This window comes from Salvelinus sp. IW2-2015, linkage group LG26, assembly GCF_002910315.2.
Source record: "Salvelinus sp. IW2-2015 linkage group LG26, ASM291031v2, whole genome shotgun sequence".
Classification (NCBI taxonomy): Eukaryota; Metazoa; Chordata; class Actinopteri; order Salmoniformes; family Salmonidae; genus Salvelinus; species Salvelinus sp. IW2-2015.
This window is the reverse complement of record NC_036866.1, coordinates 16063497-16090030: the sequence shown is the minus strand read 5'-3', so window position 1 is coordinate 16090030 and position 26534 is coordinate 16063497. Positions and strand designations below refer to the sequence as shown.

The following is a 26534-nucleotide window of genomic DNA, read 5'->3' as shown; positions in this document are numbered from 1 at the left end:
CATCCTTTGTATGGTGGCAGACCTCTGCCTGATGGCTGTCTGACGGATTCTCTCTCTCTCTCTCAGAATTCAAAATACTTTGGACATTCATATACATTAGATAATAAAGTAAAGGAATCTTCTCTTTTCTCCCTCCCTCCATCTCTCAGGACCAGTAGCAGTGATCAGTGGTGAGGAAGACTCGGCTAGCCCTCTTCACCATGTCAACCATGGCATCATCACCCCCTGTACCCTTGACGCTGGGCCAGACGCTGTGGTCATCGGGATGACCCGTATCCCTGTCATTGAGAACCCGCAATACTTCAGACACGGACACAACTGTAATAAGCCTGCTACCTGTGAGTACACATCAGCTCTGTTGACATTCACAGTCATTCTTGTCATCCCTCTGTATGTTCCTATCAACATGGGCTACTGTTAGCCCAAGGCCCAAAATGCCCTCTGTACCCCTTCAAACAGAAATAAATGATTTAGGCCTACCTTAAAAGTCTTTAAATTATAATTATTTATATCAGAGAGAAGCAGCACAATATGTTTCACTGTAGGTGTGACCATTGTTTATTAAATCTTTCACATACATTTATTAATATGATATAGATAAAATCATACTTAAATCATGTATGAGGCCCTGTGAGTTTCCTATAATTTCCCATGTTGCCTTGATCCCTCCTATTCTGGGACTCTGGGAATGTTTCATTCTTTGGGATTTAAAGGTATTGTTTACTCTCTGCAGGTAGTGCCATGTTGCTCTTTATATGATCCACTTCAGAACCATGATTCAGAATTGGTTATGAAGATGGTGCAGACAGATATGGCAGCTCTGTCTTTAGCTCCTAAGCAACTTTGCATTATTTAGTTTTGTTTGTGTGTTTTTTCTTACATGATTAGCCCAGACATTTTTTTGAGCTTTTGGATACCAGAGCAGCGGTAACTCACAAGCATTTCGCTACACCCGCAATTACATCTGCTAAATATGTATATGTGACCAATAAAATTTATAATTTTGTTTTACTGTCCTTCCAAAGATGTACAGTATTTATGTCCTTTATTTTCTACCTCTACACACTGCATTGGCAGTGTAATAATTTCCACTGGCTCTCTTGTATAGGAATTCTTCTTTGTAAAATCAGCTTGATTTATACCTGCCTCTAAAGATGGTGTCTCATGAATCATCCTCTCATGGGTTCCAGAAACCTGTATCTGAACGCAGACTATAACGGCTGCTAAATTCACTCATTGTCCATGTTGTGTGTATCCAAGCAACTCCTTATCGCCATTTAACTCTAAATACGTTTTGTTTGCTCACAAATGTTGCTCCTATTGGATTTCTTTTGAAGTTGAACCCCCAGTAATGTCCCCATTTTTATATCCCTTGAAGTAGACTGAAGAGCAGCTGATTTCGTTAACTAATGCTGTGCAGTCTCTCACATTGACTTTCCCCCCTCTTACAATTCTATTCGCAGTTCTCTTTTTTCCTAATGAATTGGTTTTCCTTTTATCGTTCCAAAAGTTGTGTATTGATTAAAGGCTTTGATCTCTGCTACATATTTTTTATTTTTTTTACACAGATTTGGTTGAGTGTCTCCCCATATAGACTGATTGGAATTACTGTATGTGTCTATCTGAAAAAGAGTGAGTTTTGTAGGGAATTTGTAGCTGAGGGCTTAATTTTTCTGCCGGTGCTTTCAGTGCTATGTTATGCATGAGCCATTTAACAGGTCTCTTTGGCCATGTAATAGTACAGCATTTTATATACCTTACCCTCCATAATTATTGGGACAGTGAAGCATTTTTCCTTCTTAATCATGGTAGCATCCACATTAATGTAGAAGTGTTTAGAAAAATATTATATTCTTATTTACAATAAAAAAGGACTCCAAAATGACACAGTACATTATTTACCATTTAATTTCTATTGAGCACAAAATTATCTGAAACACAACCAAAACAAACAGAACATCACAAGCTTGATGTAGTTGTTGTGTGCTATGAATATGTGACCAAATACTTAACTTTTTACTACTTTAATATATACACTGCTCAAAAAAATAAAGGGAACACTTAAACAACACAATGTAACTCCAAGTCAATCACACTTCTATGAAATCAAACTGTCCACTTAGGAAGCAACACTGATTGACAATAAATTTCACATGCTGTTGTGCAAATGGAATAGACAAAAGGTGGAAATTATAGGCAATTAGCAAGACACCCCAAAAGGAGTGATTCTGCAGGATGGTTGACCACAGACACTTTCAGTTCCTATGCTTCCTGGCTGATGTTTTGGTCACTTTTGAATGCTGGCGTGCTCTCACTCTAGTGGTAGCATGAGACGGAGTCTACAACCCACAAAGTGGCTCAGGTAGTGCAGTTCATCCAGGATGGCACATCAATGCGAGCGTGGGCAAAAAGGTTTGCTGTGTCTGTCAGCGTAGTGTCCAGGCATGGAGGCGCTACCAGGAGACAGGCCAGTACATCAGGAGACGTGGAGGAGGCCGTAGGAGGGGCAACAACCAGCAGGCAGCGACGCTACCTCCGCCTTTGTTGCGCAAGGAGGTGCACTGCCAGAGCCTGCAAAATGGACCTCCAGCAGGCCACAAATGTGCATGTGTCAGCATATGGTCTCACAAGGGGTCTGAGGCTCTCATCTCGGTACTAATGGCAGTCAAGGCTACCTCTGGCGAGCACATGGAGGGCTGTTGGCGGCCCAACAAAGAATGCACACCTCTCCACCCACCCATGACTGACCCACCGCAAAACCGGTCATGCTGGAGGATGTTTGCAGGCAGCAGAACGTTCTCCACGGCGTTCTCAGACTCTGTCACGTCTGTCACATGTGCTCATGTGCTCAGTGTGAACCTGCTTTCATCTGTGAAGAGCACAGGGCGCATGTGCGAATTTGCCAATCTTGGTGTTTCTTGGCAAATGCCAAACGTCCTGCACGGTGTGGCTGTAAGCACAACCCCCACCTGTGAGCTCGTCGGGCCCTCATACCACCTCATGGAGTCTGTTTCTGACCGTTGAGCAAGACACATGCACATTTGTGGCCTGCTGGAGGTCATTTTGCAGGCTCTGGCAGTGCACTCCTTGACAAAGGCGGAGGTAGCGGTCCTGCTGCTGGGTTGTTGCCTCCTAGGCCCTCCACCACGTCTCCTGATGTACTGGCCTGTTCCTGGTAGCGCTCCATGCTCTGGACACTACGCTGACAGAACACAGCAAACCTTTTTGCCACAGCTCGCAGATTGATCGCCATCCTGGATAATGCACTACCTGAGCCACTTGTGTGGGTTGTAGACTCCGTCTCATGCTAACACAAAGTGAGAGCACCGGCCAGCATTCAAAAGTGACCAAACATCAGCCAGGAAGCATAGGAACTAAGAAGTTGTCTGTGGTCACCACCTGCAGATCACTCCTTTTGGGGGTGTCTTGCTATTGCCTATAATTTCCACCTTTTGTCTTATCATTTGCACAACAGCATGTGCAATTTATTGTCAATCAGTGTTGCTTCCTAAGTGGACAGTTTGATTTCACAAGAAGTGTGATTGACTTGGAGTTACATTGTGTTGTTTAAGTGTTCCCTTTATTTTTTTGAGCAGTGTATATAAGTGAATTTGTCACAATACTTGTGCTCCCCTAAAATGGGGGCACTATGTACAAAAAAGTGATGTGTATTTCTAAACAGTTCACCGATATTGGATTAAATACCCTCAAATGAACGCTGGCAGGCTGTCCTTTAATCCCATAGTCATTGTTTGATTTCAAAATCAACTTTTGTGAGTATAGAGCAAAAAGAAGAAGAAATGCTTACTGTCACATAATTATGGCGTGCACTGTATCTTACTGTTACCCACCATTCCTTTCTGTTAGGCTACAGAATGTGATATTACTTCTGTAGCAGCAGGCTACGTTTATCTGACCTGGCATGGAAAATGTACTCTAAGTGTACAAACATTCTGTAGCACCTTCCTAATATTGAGTTGCACCCCCTTTTGCCCTCAGAACAGCCTCAATTCTTCGAGGCATGGACTCTACAGGTGTTCGAAAGCATCCACAGGGATGCTGGCCCATGTTGACTCCAATGCTTCCCACAGTTGTGTCAAGTTGGCTGGATGTCCTTTGGGTGGTGGACCATTCTTGATACACACGGAAAACTGTTGAACATGAAAAACCCAGCAGCTTTGCAGTTCTTGACACCCCTTTCAAAGGCAATTCAATCTTTTGTTTTGCCCTTTCCCCTCTGAATGGTACACATTCACAATCGATGTCTCAATTGTCTTAAGGCTTAAAAACCTTTCTTTAACCGGTCTCCCCCCATCATCTACACTGATTGAAGTGGATTTAACAGGTAACATCAATAAGAGATAATGGCTTTCACCTGCATTTAGTTGGTCAGTCAATGTCATGGAAAGACCAGGTGTTCCTAATGTTTTGTACACTCAGTGTAGATCATAACTGTAATTGGATCAATACTAAATGTTGGAAAGGTCTACATCCTCTCGAGACACTAATTGTTCACATTTCCGTGAATCTTTGAGAAAAAAGATAAATGGATGAAAAATGATAGAGGCACACAGAGGCAAGCAAAGCCAATATCCGCTGTTCCATCTGATACACAATCAAGAAGTGCCTGGTGGCTGTGGAGAGAGAAACACATAATGAATGGCGTGTAAAGCAGCAGGATTTGTCATGTCAGATGGAGGACATGCTACAGTACGTGATGTGAATTTATAAGCTCTGGGTAAAGATGAGTTACTGGCACTCTCCTGCAGCCACGGTTCTCATCAAAACCAGCAGTGCTATGTTTAACTAAATGAGTGGTCCCACAGTTCACACACCTGCCCCTGCACGCACACACACACACCTTCAATATAGTTCAGACTCCCGGGGCATGCTGAGTTCCAAAGGGAGACCCAATGAGAGAAAAGGAAATCACATTTAGTCCTGAAAAATACATTGCAGGAGTTATACATTATACATTGCATGAATCTTTTAAGCCAATCCATCAGGTTCTCGTGTGTGTGTGTGTGTGTGTGTGTGTGCGTGTGTGTGTGTGATTGTTCATCTGTGTGTCTTACTGTGTGTCTCTGCATGTGATGGCTTTGTACAACAAAATATCATAAAGATTTAGTATATTGATCATTCATTATATAGTACTCCAGGATCCAAATCAAATGGGGATTATAATGAAGTAAAAAATGTCTTTATGACACTTTGTGCTATATACTAAACGAGGCATTGACTGTTCAAAATGAAATACCCAAAACAGACAGACACTCAGAGAAACACTGCTCGGATAAAGCTGAACTCATGGACTTTAAGTAGGCAATGAGATATATTCAACCAATCAATGAGCAGAGAGGAAAAACCGAGACCTACTTCATCCTCGTTGACTTTCCTTCAAACAACACTGAACAATGTGGGTTTCTTTCCTCCAAGAGATCAGAAGAGTAGAAACCAATGAGAATTTACACAGCGTAGTGAAATTCACTGTGAAATTATTTTTTTGATGTCTTAATGAACTGTATTACCTGTTATTTTTTTAAGCAATCGTCAAATATCATCCTCTTTTAGTGCAAGTGGGTATAAATGTTCTTCAAACAGTTATAGTACAGGACTATCATATTGGAAAGATGTGTCCTTTCGGTTTTTGATAAGTCATATCACTTTGTCTGTTTGTGATAATGGATTTATTCTAATATAATTAAGACTTGAGCTCTCTGTAGATAAAAGATGTCACCAACAAGATGCTAACTTTTCTCTTAGCAGAGACGACAGCAAACCTTACCCAGCTCACTCCAGGGCATTTTAATACGTATTTACAGCAAGAGCGAGATCCAGTAGAAATTCATGGCCCCGAGGGTGCTGTCGTTATTTTCTCTGTCTGAGCATAAATCACAGTGTTCCCCTCAGCCAGTCTAATGCCGCGGCTGATGAAGAATCAGGTCCATCATGGAAATCACCTTGTGTGGTTATAATCGCTGATATTTCTATTACTGCAACAGTAAATCCAATGGCTTCATCTAGTGTCACGCACGTACCTGTGGCTTTCGTTGATAATTCATCTGTCAGCTTTACCAGATATTTCTGTGGTTTATATTCAATACTAGATGCAGATGGGTTTGAATGGAAATATATACTGAATAAAAATATAAACGCAACATGTAAAGTGTTGGTCCCATGTTTCATGAGCTGAAATATAAGATCCCTGAAATGTTCAATACGCACAAAAAGCTTATTTCTCTCAAATATTGTGCAAAATGTGTTCATAGTCCAACCCTGTTAGTGAGAATTTCTCCTCTGCCAACATAATCCTTCCTCCTGACATGTGTGGCATATTAAGAAGCTAATTAAATAGCATGGTCATTATACAGTTGCACCTTGTGCAGGGGACAATGAAAGGCCACTCTAAAATGTGCAGTTTTGTCACACAACACAATGCCACAGATGTCACAGACGTTTTTAGGGAGAGTGCAATTGGCATGTTGACTGCAGGAATGTCCACCAGAGAATGTAATGTTCAATTCTTTCCCATAAGACGTCTCCAACATTGTTTTAGAGAATTTGGTAGTAAGTCCAACCGGCCTCACTACAGCAGACGACGTGTAACCACGACCAGCCCTCCACAGTCGGCTTCTTCACTTGCAGGTTCGTCTGAGACCAGCCACCCGGACAGCTGATGAAACTGTGGGTTTGCACAACCAGAAAATGTCTGCATAAACTGTCAGAAACTGTCTCAGGGAAGCTCATCTGCGTGCTCATCATCCTCACCAGGGTCTTGACCTGACCGCAGTTTGGCGTTATAACTGACTTCAGTGGGCAAGCTCACCTTCAATGGCCACTGGCACACTAGAAAAGTTTGCTCTTCATGGATGAATCCCGGTTTCAACTGTACCAGGCAGATTGCAGACGTCGTGTGGGTGAGCGTTGTGTGGACATCAACATTGTGAACAGAGTGCCCCATGGTGGTGGTGGGGTTATGGTATGGGCAGGCATAAGCGACGGACAATGAACACAATAGCATTTTATCGATGGCAATTTTAATGCGCAGAGATACCTTGACGAGATCCTGAGGCCAACTGTCGTGCCATTCATCTGCCACCATCACTGCATGTTTCAGCATGATAATGTAGTGCCCATGTCGCAAGGACCTTTACACAGTTCCTGGAAGCTGAAAATGACCCAGTTCTTCCATGGCCTGCATACTCACTAGACATGTCACCCATTGAGCATGTTTGGGATGCTCTGGATCGAGCTGTACGACAGCATGTATTTATTTATTTAAATTAACTGGTTTCCTTATATGAACTGTAACTCAAAAAAATCTTCTAAATTGTTGCATGTTGCATTTATATTTTTGTTCAGTGTACATTTACCTACATACAGTAAGAATAGGAAATATTTTCACTGAAATGCACAAATATTTTACTTGAAGAGATACATGATAAATGATGCATCAACAAGCTCAGAATCTGCAGTTAGATTGGCATTCACTTAATTCATCAAGGAACTAATTTGATTACATGTAAATTTACTTGAAATATTCATCATGAGTGTCTCTGTTGTCAGAGCCTGTACCCTCTGTCAGAATGCTCCCCCTCTCTGCTACCAGCCATTTACTGAGCTGCACGACAGTCAGCCTAACTGCAGGGAGAGAGAGGGCTGATAGGAGCAGCACACCTTGTGGTCGGCTGGATTCCTTCCCATCACATGCAGGTAGAAAATCTGTGGGAAATGAATCCTTATTAGTGACAAAAAGACAGAGGACATGTCCCCTGGCAAGGCCCATCCAGATCTGGCTTCGACTTCTACCTCTTCAGACAACCTCTTTGTTTTAGCACTCTGCATGGTGTTTTAATGAAACAGGTTATATCATCTGCCAGCTTGATTTTATTTTATAACCTTTCATAATGAGCAGATGTAATATGTTCAGTGATGAAATGCAGATATGGCTAGTGCAGAGCTGTTGTCTAAATGTATCTATTCAGGTAATCACTTGAAGAGCTTCAGGCCAGAACTATTTAAAATCACCTCAAAGTCAAAGACTTGGCTGTCTATCGCGAATGGTAGCAATGGCAAAGGTTACCAAGAGGTAAAACAAAATACCATTACTATGTGAGAAAGATATAGCAACATTCACTCACTCACTCAATCAATCAATCACTCAATCAATCACTCAATCACTCAATCTCATTTTCTTTAGACAGGTCATTTTCTGTTGCAAGGTGTTTAGAACAGTATTCAGAACCAGATACTAAATGTTAACCCCTGCTCCACCACTACAGAACAGATACCTCCCCCCATCTTCTCTTTCCATGGCAACAGTTAACTGATGGCTGTCCCCTACACAGATATCATGAGCAAAATATGAGTTTTGTCCAAATGCAATCAATATCAGAGATTGGCTGTAACCCTGCTCCATGACCCATAGCCAGGTTTCGTGGCCTCTCCCCTCATCCATCAATGTATTCATCAGTTGGATTTAGGTGCAAAACAACATCCAATGAGCCCCATCGTCCGAGAAATCATGGCTATTTTTATAGCTCCATTTAAGGATGAACATAGGAGTTGAGGGTTATCTTCTAGTTAACAGCTGGCCTCTTAAGAAAAKGAACATGTTTGTAGGACACTTATTATTATAAAAGGAGAGTAGTCATATGTAGTATACTTTACAGTTGAAGCCACTTTCACATACATTACTGAACATACAGTAATATGATCAACAGGTAAAAATCTCATCACTTGTTGGGTATGTATTACTTGCTAAATCCATTGCTTAATTTTTTCTTCCTCTAATTTCTTCCTTGAAGTAAATACTTAACGTAGCTATATGTATGCAAATTTGAGTCTCCCAACTCATTAAAAGCATTCTAATTGCAACTCAGTGGCGGAACGGTCATCACACTGCAGACTCTATCCTTGCTCTGCGCTCCACCTCCTGCTATGCTACTGTATCCATCCATGGATGCAACTTCTGCTGCAGTACTGGAGTCAGAAAGTTAATTTGACCTTGACAGTGTCTCAATAACAGTGGAATACTGGTTAGAGTCAGGGGAGTGTTTCAACATTTTAATTTGCCAATAAATCTAAATGAAGAAAAAAATGCTTCACATACTTACAGAGAGTACAGGCTCTATATTGACACATAACAGATGAAAGAAGCATGTTTTGGAAGTGGAATATATTCAGTATATGTCACATTAACCAAACTAGTTTTCCATTAAAGACATCTATGCTTTCCTATACTTAAAATAGTTCCGATATGTGATGGGTAGTTGGCCATTCTTTCATCCCAAAGAAGGATTTGTTGAAGTCAAATTATAGCTTTTGTACAAGAAGATGATATGTGTGGTTTGTACCCTCACACAGACTGTGTTTAAAGTCTCTGCGACACAGACTGTGTGCAGAGTCTCTAGCATAAAAAATTGATGATGGCTTTTCAGCCCCAAAACATTTTGACTCGCACAATTTAACTCCGATTTATCTCCCCAACATCTGCACTTGAGGTCATCCAATTTCACCTAAGCAGGGGTTGGAACCAAAATTATTTCCCAATCATTTTGTACTGAACAGAACCATTATTTTTTCGTTCCATTCCACTGTTCCAACCAGAAAAATAAAGTTCTGAACCGGTTTGAACCAAAAAAGTAAAGGTTTATATCGTTCCTTTCTGTTCCTTTTTAAAACTCTGAAATCTATATATTTTTTTACATTTAGCTCGACATTAAATTATTTCACCAATGGATAGAGCAGCTTGCTCAAGAGCGGGCAAGCTATTTACGTTTATTGGACATTCAAGTGAAGTGTAGGGTGCGACATGCGACTGAAATTTTGCAGGTGAGGACAATGCTGGGTATGAAGTGCTGGGCATCTTGTTGTTATCACATGCATTATTTGAATTAGGCCCACAGAATTATATCTACAGAGGGGCGGGTTCTCTGAAGGAACTTTGAATGTCTATGAACTTCAGAAAGTTGGCTTTGCGTAGGCGCTTTGTTGCATTTTTTTGTGGGGACTGGAAAAAAATGTCCAGAATTTTAAAATAATGTTATTAACCGGTTCCCATGTTTTTAAAATAACGGTTCTGTTCCTGAACAGTATAGATCACTTTCGTTCTCAGTTATGGTTCTGTTCCTCTAAAAACGTTGTTATTTTCCGGTTTTCGGTTCTGTTCCCTGAACCGGTTCCAACCTCTGACCCTGAGTGCTGCTGGTTCACTCCAAAGTAAATTCAAGTCAGAGTATGAAAGAGTTTGAGTACCTGTATTAGTCATTCCTCCTGCTACACAGAACACATTTGAACCCAGTCTGAATCTCTCACTGTGCTCTTTTGGCTTCCTTATGGCCTGTTTTGTTTTGTGAGGAGCCTTGCTGAGAGGGTTGGCACTGACTCCAGCTGCTCCTTATGTTCGGCCCTCTTCATACGTACACCGCGCTACAGTACAATCCTCCAACCAACCTTGGATGGTTGTAAAGCCCTGAAGTGAAGCCTGCTGCTTCCTTCCTCGCAAGCCTCTCCAGACAAAATGAGACTTCTTTTTCACACACCACTGCTCGCGCTTTATAGCTCATTCCTTATTCATGTGATTGTCATGTTTACTGACAGTGCTGTTCAGCATCCAGGTTTCAACGGCAGTCATGAATTGCCCTGCCTTTTGTTTCCCTTCAGGACTTTCTGACACAAAACACTTTCCCAGAATCACCCGAGTATGATATCCTCTCTCTGTGTGTCTGTCTCTCCTTGATCTCTCCTTCTGTCAACACCAACATAAGAATATGATAGATGTTTCCATACGTGAATAACCTGTCTATCTCTGCTCTGCATCTGGTTTCACGTTATTGTGGCAAGGCCCTTCGCTCACCACGAGGTTGGGTGTAGAAGCATTGGAAGGTCAAATTAATTTGTGCTATGTTTGACGATATTGTACATATGCCTATTGTGTTTGGAACAAAGCAACAGGAACAAATACTAGTGTAAATGTACTGTATGTTTGCAATCCATAAATGTACGGTTACAAAATCTATAGCAACCACAGTGCACGCCTCTGACCTGTTGTTGAGTGCTTTATTTTTGTAGTGTTTTGATGGTTTTCCTACTTCATGCTCTGCATCCCTCTGTTTGCTGTAGTGTTCTTCAACATCCCCTCAGCCAAAGCACCTGGAGAACTGTGCTGCTCTGAAGAGCGAGAGAGCGTGCTCTACATTATGTATCAGCCAGTGTCTGGCAGAGCCTGTGGAGGAAATGTGCTGATAGAGATTCATTCTGCTCGTCTGCATAAGAGAAAAATAATCAAATAAAGATGAGGCAAGGCAACCACGTAAGGTGACACTGGGATTCAGGTGAGAGCCCTGTGGATGACTCGCATGGAGAGATTCAGAGATTGGAGCCTTTTATGGCCACGGCCCTCATTTGCATTTTGTTTATTTGTTTGTGAGAGGAGCGGGGAAGTGATGCGTGTGGGAGGCGTGAGAGGAGAGCGCTAGGCGTGAGGGGGAGGTATAAGAGGAGGAGAAGGGTGAGTCCTGAGAGGAGAAGGTGCTCTGCTCTGTAGAACAGTGTCTTCTGTCTGTGAGGTGCAAAAGTCTGAGAATGCTGCAAGGGTGTTTACAGACTAACAGACAGGCCGGTACTTTCCGGGATCCCCTCAAACAGTCATTTTGGGGTACCATCTGCCACCTGCCCCCAACACTGAACACATGCAGGCTGTGCCCTCTCCGCATTCCCACACTGTTTTCATTACACCAGTACACAGAGCCATTAGCAATTAACCTAGCTGGCAAGCAGCACACACTCCCCCGTCTCGTATTGCTAATATATCTTCAGGACACTTGTTTTGCACATGTTGTGTACTGTATATGAACTTGATATGGTCTAGCCACTGAGGGGAGACAGACACTTCTAACACTTATTCAACAGGAGTCAGCTCAGCAGGCAGTGGTTTATTTAAAACATTTCCTCTTCCTGTGAATTATCTGAATAGATAAACATCTCTTCATTTTTTAAGTATGCCTGACGGCATAGATACATTCATAAATCCTCAAATGCATCTGGTTTTCTCATGGAATGTTGTTGTGTATGTCTTTGTTTCAAGAAATATTATGAGGAGGCAAAAACGAGGTTGTGTGAGAGAACTGTTAGGACAGGTATCATGGAAACAACATTGTGAAGAATAGAAGACAAGGTACTGCGTGTGAGACACCCATAGGTAACGTTTTTAGAGAGAGTAGTAAAGGTCTTGCTAGGAGTAGTACAAATCAAATCACAGTTTATTGGTCACATATTTAGCAGATGTTATTGTGGGTGTAGTGAAATGCCTGTGTTCCTAGCTCCAATAGTGCAGTAGTATCTAATAATTTTCAACAATACACACAAATCTTAAAGTAAAAGAATGAAATTAAGAAATATATAAATATTAGGACGAGCAATATCGGAGTAGCATCGACTAAAATACAGTAGAATGGAATACAGTATATATATATGATATTAGTAAAGCAATATGTAAAAATGATTAATGTGATTAGTGTTCCATTATTAAAGTGACCAGTGATTCCATGTCTATGTACACTGCTCAAAAAATTAAAGGGAACACTTAAACAACACAATGTAACTCCAAGTCAATCACACTTCTGTGAAATCAAACTGTCCACTTAGGAAGCAACACTGATTGACAATAAATTTCACATGCTGTTGTGCAAATGGAATAGACAACAGGGTGGAAATTAGGCAATTAGCAACGACACCCCAAAAAAGGAGTGATTCTGCAGGTGGTGACCACAGACAACTTCTCAGTTCCTATGCTTCCTGGCTGATGTTTTGGTCACTTTTGAATGCTGGCGGTGCTTCTACTCTAGTGGTAGCATGAGACGGAGTCTACAACCCACACAAGTGGCTCAGGTAGTGCAGTTCATCCAGGATGGCACATCAATGTGAGCTGTGGCAAAAAGGTTCTGTGTCGTGTCAGCGTAGTGTCAGAGCATGAGGGCGCTACCAGGAAACAGGCCAGTACATCAGGAGACATGGAGGAGGCCGTAGGAGGGCAACAACCCAGCAGCGACCGCTACCTCCGCCTTTGTGCAAGGAGTGCACTGCCAGAGCCCTGCAAAATGACCTCCAGCAGGCCACAAATGTGCATGTGTCTGCTCAAACGGTCAGAAACAGACTCCATGAGGGTGGTATGAGGGCCCGACGTCCACAGGTGGGGTTGCTTACAGCCCAGCACCGTGCAGGACGTTTGGCATTTGCCGAGAACACCAATATTGGCAAATTCCGCCACTGGCGCCCTGTGCTTTCACAGGTTCACACTGAGCACATGAGCACATGTGACAGACGTGACAGAGTCTGGAGACGCCGTGGAGAAGACGTCTGCTGCCTGCAACATCCTCCAGCATGACGGTTTCGCGGTGGGTCAGTCATGGTGTGGGGTGGCATTTCTGTGGGGGCGCCACAGCCCTCCATGTGCTCGCCAGAGGTAGCCTGACTGCCATTTACCGAGATGAGATCCTCAGACCCCTTGTGAGACCATATGCTGACACATGCACATTTTGTGCCTGCTGGAGGTCATTTTGCAGGGCCTCTGGCAGTGCACCTCCTTGCACAAAAGGCGGAGGTAGCGGTCCTGCCTGCTGGGGTTGTTGCCCTCCTACGGCCTCCTCCACGTCTCCTGATGTACTGGCCTGTCTCCTGGTAGCGCCTCCATGCTCTGGACACTACGCTGACAGACACAGCAAACCTTTTTGCCACAGCTCGCATTGATGTGCCATCCTGGATGAACTGCACTACCTGAGCCACTTGTGTGGGTTGTAGACTCCGTCTCATGCTACCACTAGAGTGAGAAGCACTGCCAGCATTCAAAAGTGACCAAAACATCGCCAGGAAAGCATAGGAAACTGAGATAAGTTGGTCCTTGGTCACACACCTGCAGAATCACTCCTTTTTTGGGGGTGTCTTGCTAATTGCCTATAATTTCCACCTTTTGTCTATTTCATTTGCACAACAGCATGTGAAATTTATTGTCAATCAGTGTTGCTTCCTAAGTGGACAGTTTGATTTCATAGAAGTGTGATTGACTTGGAGTTACATTGTGTTGTTTAAGTGTTCCCTTTATTTTTTTGAGCAGTGTATATTCGGCAGCAGCCTCTAAGGTGCAGAGTTGAGTAAATGGGTGGAAGCCGGCTAGGGAAGGCTATTTAACAGTCTGATGGCCTTGAGATAGAAGCTGTTTTTCAGTCTCTCGGTCCCAGCTTTGATTCACTTGTACTGACCTCGCCTTCTGCATGGTAGTGGGGTGAACAGGCCGTGGTTCGGGTGGCTTATGTCCTTGATGATCTTTTTGGCCTTCCTGTGACGTTGGGTGCTGTATGTGTCATGGAGGGCGGGCAGTGTCCCCCAGTGATGCGTTGGGCAGACCGCACCCCCCTCTGGAGAGCCTTGCGGTTGAGGGCGGTGTAGTTGCAGTACGAGGCGGTGGTACAGCCCGACAGGATGCTCTCAGTTGTGCATCTGTAAAAGTTTGTGAGGGTCTTAGGGACCAAACCAAATTTCTTCAGCCTCCTGAGGTTGAAGAGGCGCTGTTTCAGATTGTCAGATTGTCAAGTGCCAGTGATTGGACTGAATGAAATGCTGTACTTCTGTTTGTACATGTAATGGAAGTATGTTGAGCGGGGCATTATAGAAGCTTTTAAGCCTTGTTCACATTGGCAGTTTCAAATGACTCAAATCAATATTTCTTTGCATATCCGATTCGAATCTGGTATTTTTCCTGCAGTCTGAACAGCCAAAAAGCACATGGAACCGGATATTTCAAGCCACATTTCAAACCACCTTTGTGTGGGGTTTGAAATCAGATACAAATCTGATTCCTGACCATGCGACTTTGCAGTCAGTGGTTTTTAGACTTATTTGGCCTAGCTTGTTGCTTGCTAGCTACTCTGTTGACAGTTTGACAAGAACATGTGGTAGCTAACTAGCTTGTTAATTGTTTACAAACGCTAGGAAATGTGCTAGAAAGCTAAACAGCTAGCTAGTTGACTTCTGTGGCAAACCAAAAAGGACTTGTTTTGAAAGTTCGATCATCTTATCCTTTGAGGCTTTAAAGGTGTTCTTATCCTATGATTTTGATCATTCAAAGCAACTGGGAAACATCCATGGTAGGGATTGTTGTCACCTTCGCTTGATTGCTACATAACTTCTGCCTGATAGGAAGCACAATTTCCACCACAAATCAGCCTACACCACAGCACACATACCCATCGTTACTATGACAACTAGCGTAGCCATGTCAGCAAATGACTGCTGTCTGAACACACACAAATCCGATTTGGTCACTTGTAACTTGCTGTTTGGACAGTCAGTATTCCAAAACAGATTTGAAAAACAAAACTGATTTGAGCATTAAGGTCTGCAGTGTGAACAAGACTTTAGAGGGAAGTAAATCCATATCTGATTACATTGCTACTAACCTAAACACTGAATAATCCAGGAAGTAAGGGGACTTTACATGTGAGGACTGGGTCAGGGAACATGCAGATGTTGCTTCAGTTTGCTGTGGCATCTTCCTATTTTAGTTCCCAACTCAAAGGAAAATTGTGGGTCTATGTGATGTTCACAGCAGAATCTATTACAAAGGACTCAAATGTAGCCTTTTACTGATAGATTGAAGATTTGGTATGTATTTCACACCTGTGTTTACTCTACTGTACAATTGTGTTTGAACTCAAATATGTTAAACAGAGTTCATGTAATGAGAAGTAACTTTTGATGAAAAGTCACCCCCGAAAACAGAATCATTTGCATAAAGTCATCATTCAGAAGTCAAGTGCCAGTGATTGGACTGAATGAAATGCTGCACTTCTGTTTGTCATTTGTGGTCTACTGGAGAGAGAGAGCAAGAGAGAGAGAATTGCTATGGTAACTATATTCCCAATCAAATACCAATAATTTGCAAACATTTGAAACCAAATCAGCTCTACTTTGCTCTTCTGTCATTTTCAGCGCAGTGGAGTCAACATCTGCTCTGCCAAAGCAAAGCAGCCTAATTAGGATGAAGACTGTGTCCTGTTCTATCCCAGCTGTGTGCTCTGTGCTGCTGGGCCACACTGAGAGAGATATGGCCCAGTGAGGGTAAACTCCCTGAATGGATGCCCTCGCCCACATAAACAGAGAGGTGAATGCACCACAACCGCTGTGGTAATGAGAAAATTAGCCCAAGCTATTTGTAACTTCCTTAATTGCTTTGTGTGGATAGACAGCACACCTTCCAGCATACCCGTAGCTACCTGCTAATTGTAAACCTATCACTGTCTTTCTGGGAAATTGAGAAGGGAGGGGTTAAAAATGCAATTGCAGAGAACAAAACAATGACTTATTTCTGGATCCTGATTAAATAAATGTTATCTAATGTGATTACTGATATTTGTGTGGGTTTTGCAGATTTTTTTATTTATCTCAGTCCAGTGCAAACCATCAAACATATTTTTAAGATCACCTATGGTCGCAGTTCAAGCAGAAATATTTGCAGTGATATCATGGTGTTATTAATTTGTTATTGCCTTAATGGTGCTCATTGCGTTGTAGCTATTTTTCTGGTGCTTCATAAGGGAAATGCCTAGTTTGTGCCAACCAATAGTAATAAGAGCTTTGTCCATCCCATCCCTCAGTATGTATCTATCTCTGTTCTCTGCCCTAGTCCTCGAGGGGGGATCTGTGGTACCGTACTGGGCTGGTCCTTGGACAGTAGTGGGTTTATGTGTTGGACAGCAGCTCATCCGAACCCCTGTTTTGAGTAAATACCAGCTGTTGCTGTGACTTGCCATATGGAAGCCACACTTCCCCCAGAATGCAGCTTTCAGCCACTCAGAACAGGTGGAACACACAGAGATTAAGGACTAATTCTGTCTGTACACTGTGATTTCACAACAATTTTAGCACAGTGTACAGGTTGCAGGCAGGTTGCAGACATTTCAAGGTTTGCTTGGATTATTATGATCACTTACATTTTTTTTKGGGGGGGGGAGAGACATTTAGACTTAAGTATTGCATCCTACTGGTTGAATGAACATTTCCTCACTGCAGATGCTATGGTGCGCAGGTTCTAAGATGTTATTTTATTACTGGGCAATGGACATTTTTATAAATGTGGTATATTTATGTATGCTGCAAGTAAGTAACAACACAATTGTTTTACCCTCACATCTCTTCTAACACTGTAGCGCCACAGCAGGTCTTATGGCTGTGTTCTGTATGCATGTTGCCAATTAATCCAACCTCATCATTAGATACACTGAGGCTTCATAGCAGGATTTAAGACATACCAGTCCCATCAGTGAACCATCAATTAACACTTGCCCTTGATTCTGTCAGAAACACTGATGGTTTGTTGCTCCTGGACCTGCTGACCACTTAAACCACATCTCTCTGTCAAATGCTTGCAAATTGTTGGTATTTGATTGGGAATATAGTTACCATAGCAATTCTCTCTCTCTCTCTCTCTCTCTCTCTCTCTCTCTCTCTCTCAGACGTGCAACACATAAAGCGTCGGGACATCATTCTGAAGCGGGAGCTGGGAGAGGGGGCCTTTGGGAAGGTGTTCCTGGCAGAGTGCTATAACCTCAGCCCTACCAAGGACAAGATGCTGGTGGCTGTCAAGGTAAGAGATGATCTCTCAGTTACACAGGGCCACCTCACTTTCCAGTTACAGCAGACCCCTCACAGAGGTCAGGGCCCCTCAGCGCTCAGCGTATGAACAGTATTAACTTGATCCTTGAACGACTCTTGGGGCCACCATACTTGCCATGGCCAGCCGCCTCAACAACGTGGATCGATAAAAATTAGATTTTTTTTGCTCTAGTGTAGATCAATAATCATACTAATGATCATTGAGGTCACTATGAGTACCATGTTGGTTGTCTCATATCAGACTGAATGTATGAGGCTCCAATATGAGGTGACAGTGCCCCAGTCCAATATGAGGTGACAGTGCCCCAGTCCAATATGAGGTGACAGTGCCCCAGCATCTGTGCGTTAGAGACGATGAGTTTGGCGTGTCTCCTCTCTAATGCACAGGCAGCTAGGATTCAAACTCCCATTAGACAGCTCTGTAAGTGTTTTGATGTCAAAATGTGTTTGTTACTCGCCAAATATGGAGTTTTGCTGAGCAACTATGTTAATGTACTCCTGTTACAGCCAGTATGTACTGTACTTCCAAAAAAGGTCTAAATATAAATGTACAAGCACCCAAACAAAGATCCTATTCGGCACCTCCAATGTAAATCACTCATTACTGCGACGCTCAGCTCGGAAGTCTATGCTACCTCAATACATTTGAGGTGCCGAAGAGGCATTTTTTCGGTTGCTTGTACATTTGTATTAAACCTTTTTTGGATACTGGGTCACGTTCATAGCAATATATCTCATTAGCAGGTTCACTTAACACAATATTAAACATGTTTTACATGCTGTACAGGTCCTTATGGCTGACTTCAATATAACTTTTGGGTCAAGATTTTTTGTGCCACTTTTAGCTATAGCTTCACTGTTGGAATTGAGCTCAATGTTGCTCAATATTAAATAAACGGCTAATGAACCGTAGCATTAACTGTAGAACAGACAAACAACTTTGAGCATTATGTACAACTGGTGGGCATTAACCATCTGGGTTCACCCCTTCACTAACACACACACACACACACACTAGTGCTGAGCGATTAACCAAAATATCTGTTATTTAGTTGTTGTTTTTTTAAATCCTCTGAGCCAAGCATATTGATCAAATGAATGGCATTTTGTCAAGGTCTTTTATAAATATGACCTCTGACTTATTCAGTGATTCCCTTAGCTTTTTAAGAACATAAATGTGGCTGTCATAGGAGGCATGTTAAAATATAGCTGTTTGTTAGTGAGGCTAAAGGGTGATCATAGATTTCCTGATCCTAAATAGGTCTCTGTGGGTTTGATGGCAGCAGTAAGATCTGTCATTCAACCAGGGCCATATGGTGTACCTTGTTACAATGGTACACAGAGAGAATGGAAGCGTTAAATGTTCAGCGATCAATATTTATGTGACTAGAGGAGTCCTCCTGGATTGCAGTTGGGGCATAATTGAGGTGGTAGCCACCAAACAGCTATTATGTTTGTTCGCACATTTTCAACCCATTATTACAAGAGTATAGATTTTCACAGCTTCAAGGTTAATCAGGTCTGTTGGGATTGTGTTATAGCAGCCCTAGTTGATGCAGACACCTGTTTACAATGACATCCATTTTAAAGGCCAGTGCAGTCAAAAACTCAATTTTTCTGTGTATTATATTTCCATCCTATGAGGTTGAAATAATACTGTGACATTGGGAAAATGATGATAATGCCCTTTTAGTGTAAGAGCTGTTTGAAAAGAGCGGCAGAAATTTCAGCCAGTTTTGGTGGGATGGAGTAACATCACCAGGCGGTAAATTAGTTAGTAGACCAATAAGAAATACAGTTCCAAACCTCTCTGCCAATAACAGCTAGTTTTCAGTTTTCCCCTCCCCACTCAGACCACTCCCAGACAGAACTAGCAAAAGTCTTGCTTGAGAAATTGCTCTTTGCTAAGAAGCAATTTTTTTATTTTTTTGACTATTTTAATTGAAAACAATCACAGTAAGGTACTTAATTGTTACCCAGAATTGATTTGATATGGAGATAAAATTGGCTGCATTGGACATTTAATCAATCTGCCAAGTGCACTGTTGACACTTTTTAGACAGAAACCGTTTGTAAACTGAAGAAGAGCAGTTTCAATATTTCAGCATCTGTATCAATGACCAGCACTGAACAATTCACTTAATCGACCAAATATTAAATTAGGATCATTTTCTCAGGGATTGATCTTGAAATTAAATTTAAACCTCAAGATAGACGTAACTAAATAATGGTAAACTGATTTTGCTTAAATTATGTTGAGGTCAGTACAATCTCGAGAGACATAAGCTAAATTGAAACTAAACCCACCACCACTGCTCTGTCTATATCAGGTATTCCCATACTGGGGTATGGGTACGCGCAATGTCGTAGGGGGGTACACCAAATCAAATTGTGATTCACATTTTAAAAATAAAATAAAAATCTTCACATTTTCAAACAGTCCATTTATATTTTCCAACGGGGCTTTACATTTGGGTGAGTTTTTCTTCTCGCCTGAATAGCCTCATTTCACTGCCAAAAATAAAATTAAACTATCTAGTTTTCAGCGAAATAACAACCCAATGTCAAATACAGGTAGCCTAGTCAAATAATTAACATCCATTTTAACCGTTACTCTCTCGCGGGAATTCCGCTAACGGTCCGTATGTAGCCAAACGTAGCTGCTGCTCATGTTGGTATCTGTACTGATGGCGCAAAAGCCATGACAGGGAGACACAGTGGAGTGGTAACGCGTGTTTAAGCAGTTGCTCCCGACGCCACTTGGGTACACTGCAGCATCCACCGAGAGGCTCTTGCTGCCAAGGGACTGCCTGACAGCTTGAAAGACGTTTTGGACACTACAGTGAAAATGGTTCACTTTGTTATAGCAAGGCCCCTGAACTCTCGTGTATTTTCTGCACTATGCAATGATATGGGCAGCGACCATGTAACGCTTTTACAACATACAGAAGTGCGCTGGCTATCAAGGGGCAAAGTATTGACACGTTTTTTTGAATTGAGAGACAAGCTTAACGTTTTCTTTACTGACCATAATTTTCACTTGTCTGACTGCTTGCATGATGACGAGTTTCTCACACAACTGACCTGTCTGGGTGATGTTTTTTCTCGCCTAAATGATCTGAATCTAGGATTACAGGCACTTTTCTATTCACTTATCCCCTCCAAACATTGCTTTGAGTTTGCTTATCCGTCTATAAACCTGTGAATGGCATCTCACAAAGTTGTCTGGAATCGACTCAGTATTGTGGACAATAGGAGAAAGCAAGGTGAATACTGTGGAGGTGGTGTGGCTGGTGTGGGCCTGCAAAATGTGAATGGTTGGTTGTGAGTGAGGCTGGCAGAGAGAGTTCCTTCCACAGCAAGGTGAAACCCATATGTAGACAGCAGTTGGGTTGGCTGTCAGAGGAGGAACCAGGTCAAACATTTACGGAAATGTACTTAATTGTTAGTGCAAAAAGAGATACAGTATTCTCAAACATTACATTTTTTCCTGTTAAAATTATAAGATATTGGTAGCTGATCACATAAAGGATGAATATGACACAGTGATGTTAACACAGTGGGTCGTACTGTCACAATCTCCTTGAAATGAGAAGTGGCTGTCAGTAATTGTTGCGCTTGATTTATTACATTTCACGTAAAGATTACGATTGTAACCTCAGGGTTAAAATGTAAATTTCACCTCTAACATGACACGGTTGAGGATATTAAAGTTCAAAGGTCATACAAAGGTACCTAGATCAGCCGCTGGAGGAGGGGTCACGCTATGATGGTTGGAGACAAGGGGCACATTCATCACTGTTTCCCTCTTGTCACCACCACTCTTCATCAAAGCGCTCATCCATGGAATGATGTTAGCCATGATAGTGTGGAGCGAGAGGGAGGGAGCCGCAGTGCAGAGGCAGGGGAAGGAGGCCGACCTTACAGAGACAGACTGCAGCTGGAGAAATAAGGCTGTCTGTGAGGGATGTTAGATCATCTCCCAAACTGTTCTACTCCACATATGCTTTGATTATGAGTAATGGAGGCAACACTGAGCTGGCTTTCTTTTGTCTTGCTTTTTCTTTCATTCTTTTCTTCACATCCCCAGTCACCAGAGTGGATCCTATTGAAATAGATGCCGCACAAAAATAAAGGCGTGTATGCTATTGTTTTTTAACAATGTAGTTTGTATTTCATGTTAGGTAAGATTGCAACGTAAGCACCACAGCTACTTAGCTACTTATATGTAATTTTAAGTTATATCTAGGTTATAATGGAATGTCAGACTATATATGTGTAGGTCAACAAGTCTCGGAGACTACCAGTAAAGCTGTTTAGTCTATGTGTCGGCTCTCCAGTATGTCCAGTATATGCAGGTGGACTCTGAGGACACAGCACTCCACTGCAGCACAGGGGTCATAAAGCATCCAGGATGATAGGGATGGATGCCTTGCCATCTGTCCATGGGCACTGCCGTCCATTCAAATTCCCCTCTACATTTGTGATATAAGGGAATTCAAATTTATTAAAACATTAGCAAAACATTGTGATCGTCATTCATCTATCATCGATGAATCATATAACGCCTATATACAGTATATTGCCTACATATAACTAACTGTCAAATAATTGAATACAGTAAGGCAATGTTAGTTATATGCAATTAATAGTGTGTTAAGAATGCTATGAATTATTATGTTTTAGCTGTGGTGCTGTCGTTGTGGACTTTTACGTAAGTGGAGGATTGTATTGTCAAATCTCCGGAAAACATGAATTTTGTTTTCGAACTTTAGTTTACAGTACAGCTACAAAATATATTGTTTTTTAATGGAAAAGTACCCAGAAATTACTGCTTGGCAGTCGTCCTAGACACAATAAGGAACTAATCCTACCTGTTAATGTATGGGGGATCAGAAAGAGACAAGACATTGAGTGTAAATGCCAAATATTTCATAGGTGGGAAATCAGGAAGGGTGTTAAGCTTGTCAATAATGATACCATAACTCTGAGCCAATATGGTAGGCAACCACAACGTCTAGATCTGGTAAGGCACGTGCGTCTCTTATCACAGCTCTATAATGAAATGTCAGACTATGTATATGGGAAACATAATGAAGTAAATTACTAAATTATCTGCTTCTGTAAAGCTATGAGGTTTGCTGGGTCATTGTGACAACCTGTCAGAGAAAAGTTCATTTCATGTTCTGCTCCTTAAATTAGAAGATTACAGTGCTTTACCTCCCCTGCTCTGTTTATTACCCTGTCTCTTTTCTCTTCACACCAACCAGGTTATTGTCTGTGTGTCTGTGCTTGGGTTTTAGTGTTTATCTATGGATCATTGTTAGGAAGCCTCAAAAAAACATTTATATTTTCAGTTTTTTTTCATAAATATAACTCAGTTATCAAATATTTTCCACTCATTTAGCAGATACATTAAATTAAATCAAAGTTTATTGGTAGCGTACACAGATTTCCAGGTGTTATCAGACTTACAGTGCTTTCGGAAAGTACCCCTTGACTTTTTCCACATAGAAAGAGACAAGACATTGAGTGTAAATGCCAAATATTTCATAGGTGGGAAATCAGGAAGGGTGTTATTAAGCTTGTCATTTATAAAATGTATAAATTTATAAAATGTGTATTTTTTTCTCATCAATCTATGCACAATACCCCATAATCACAAAGGAAAAAAAGAAATAAAAATATCCCATTAGGGTAAGTATTCAGACCCTTTACTCAGTACTTTGTTGAAGCACCTCTGGCAGCAATTAGAGCCTCAAGTCTTCTTGGGTATGACGCTACAAGCTTGGCACACCTGTATTTGCAGAGTTTCTCCCATTCTTCTCTGCAGATCCTCTCAAGGTTGGATGGGGAGCGTCACTGCACAGCTATTTTCAGGTCTCTCCAGAGATGTTCGATCGGGTTTAAGTCCGGGCTCTAGCTGGGCCACTCAAGGATATTCAGAGACTTGTCCCGAAGCCACTCCTGCGTTGTCTTGGCTGTGTGCTTAGGGTTGTTGTCCTGTTGGAAGGTGAACCTTTGCCCAAGTCTGAGGTCCTGAGCGCACCAGGTTTTCATCAATGATCTCTCTGTACTTTCCTCCGTTCATCTTTCCTTCGATCCAAACTAATTACCCAGTCACTGCCGCCGAAAAACATCCCCACAGCATGATGATGCCACCACCATGCTTCACCGTAGTGATGGTGCCAGATTTCCTCCAGACGTGACACTTGGCATTCAGGCCAAAGAGTTCAATCTTGGTTTCATCAGACCAGAGAATCTGGTTTCTCATGGTCTGAGACTTTAGGTGCCTTCCATTTAAGAATGATGGAGGTGTCACGCCCTGACCTTAGAGATCCTTTTTATGTCTCTATTTTGGTTTGGTCAGGGCGTGAGTTGGGGTGGGCATTCTATGTTTTGTGTTTCTGTAACGGTATAACTTTAGACCGTCCCCTCGCCCCGACACGGGCGCGAACCAGGGACCCTCTGCACACATCAACAACGGTCGCCCACGAAGATGGAAGAAGACTATGATTTTCTATTTCTATGTTTTCTTTTTTTTGTGTGTTTGGCCGGGTGTGGTTCTCAATCAGAGGCAGCTGTCTGTCGTTGTCTCTGATTGAGAACCATACTTAGGTAGCTCTTTTTTCCACCTGTGTTTGTGGGAAGTTAACTTTGTTTGATGGCACATAGCCTTAAGCTTCACGGTTTGTTTTGGTATTGTTTATTGTTTTGTTGGCGACATCTACTATTAAAAGTATGTACGCTCACCACGCTGCACCTTGGTCCTCTTCTTCCTTTAACGGCCGTGACAGGAGGCCACTGTGTTCTGTGGGACCTTCAATGCTGCAGACATTTTTGGTACCCTTCCCCAGATCTGTGCCTCGACACAGTCCTGTCTTGGAGCTCTATGGACAATTCCTTCGTACTAATGGCTCGGTTTTTGCTCTGACATGCACTGTCAACTGTGGGACCTTGTATAGGCAGGTGTGTGCCTTTCCAAACCATGTCCAATCAATTGAATTTACCACAGGTGGACTCCAATCAAGTTGTAAAAACATATCAAAGATGATCAATGGAAACAGGATGCTCCTGAGGTCAATTTCAAGTCTTATAGCAAAAGGTATGAATACTTATGTAAATGAGGTATTTCTGTTTAGTTTTTTTTATAAATGTGCAAAATGTATTAAACCAGTTTTCACTTTGTCATTATGGAGTATTATCCATTTTAGAATAAGGCTGTAACATAACAAAATGTGGAAAAAGTCAAGGGGTCTGAATACTTAACGAATGCACTGTATGTTTCTAGCTCCAACGGTGCAGTAATATCTAGCAATACAAAACAATACACACATAACCCCCCCATGAAAAATAAATATCAGAGCGAGCAATATCAGAACGAGCAATGTCAGAGTCTGGAATATACAGTGTATATATACAGTACCAGTCAAAAGTTTGCCTTGATGACAGCTTTGCACACTCTTGGCATCCTCTCAATCAGCTTCMTGAGGTAGTCACCTGGAATGCATTTCAATTAACATGTGTGCCTTCTTAAAAGTTAATTTGTGGAATTTCTTTCCTTCTTAATGCATTTGAGCCAATCAGTTGTGTTATGACAAGGTAGGCGTGGTATACAGAAGATAGCCCTATTTGGTAAAAGACCAAGTCCATATTATGGAAAGAACAGCTCAAATAAGCAAATAGGAATGACAGTCCATCATTACTTTAAGACATGAAGGTCAGTCAATACAGAACATTTCAAGAACTTTTAAAGTTTCTTCAAGTGCAGTCGCAAAAACCATCAAGCGCTATGATGAAACTGGCTCTCATGGGGACTGCCACAGGAATGAAAGACCCAGAGTTACCTCTGCTGCAGAGGACAAGTTCATTAAAATTACCAGCCTCAGAAATTGCAGCCCAAATAAATGCTTCACGGAGTTCAAGTAACAGACACATCTCAACATCAACTGTTCAGAGGAGACCGAGTGAATCAGGCCTTCATGGTCGATTTGCTGCAAAGAAACCACTACTAAAGGACACCAATAATAAGAAGAGACTTGTTTGTGCCAAGAAACACGAGCAATGGACATTAGACCGGTGAAAATCTGTTCTTTGGTCTGATGAGTCCAAATGTGAGACTTTTGGTTCCAACCGCTGTGTCTTTGTGAGATGTAGAGTAGGTGAACGGATGATCTCAACATGTGTGGTTCCCAGCATAAAGGAGGAGGTGTGATGGTGTTGGGGTGCTTTGCTGGTGACACTGTCTCTGATTTATTTAGAATTCAAGACATACTTAACCAGCATGGCTGCAGCAATACGCCATCCCATSTGGTTTGTGCTTAGTGGGACTATAATGACCCAACACCTCCAGGCTGTGTAAGGGCTATTTAACCAAGAAGGAGAGTGATGGAGTATTGCATCAGATGACCTGGCCTCCACAATCACCTGACCTCAACCCAATTGAGATGGTTTGGGATGAGTTGGACCGCAGTGATATGGGAACTCCTTCAAGACGGTTGGAAAAGCATTCCAGATGAAGCTTGTTGAGAGATTGCCAAGAGTGCGCAAAGCTGTCATCAAGGCAAAGAAAGGGTGGCTACTTTGAAGAATCTCAATTATAACATATATTTTAATTTGTTTAACACTTTTTTGGTTACTACATGATTCCATATGTGTTATTTCATAGTTTTGATCTCTTCGCTAGTATTCTACAATGTAGAAAATTGTACAAATTAAGAAAAACCCTTGAATGAGTAGGTGTGTCCAAACCTTTGACTGGTACTGTATATTTTTATATAGTCAGTTTGTAAAATTTGTGCACTGCTGGAGCTGCCCCGGTCAACTGTATGTGCTGTTATTGTGAAGCGGAAATCTCTAGCAGC

The 26534-nt window shown here is 42.0% G+C and overlaps 1 protein-coding gene across 2 annotated transcripts in view; it reads left to right on the top strand.

Moving 5' to 3' along the window:
* The window catches only part of LOC111952403 (NT-3 growth factor receptor), a 292939-nt gene that overhangs the window by 246654 nt on the left and 19751 nt on the right, over positions 1 to 26534 (top strand). For both annotated transcript variants that reach the window (XM_023971023.2, XM_070435166.1), the window contains exons 13-14: positions 150 to 338; positions 17511 to 17641. In XM_023971023.2, the coding sequence (XP_023826791.1) occupies positions 150 to 338; positions 17511 to 17641 (320 nt within the window). The remainder of the gene's footprint in view (positions 1 to 149; positions 339 to 17510; positions 17642 to 26534) is intronic.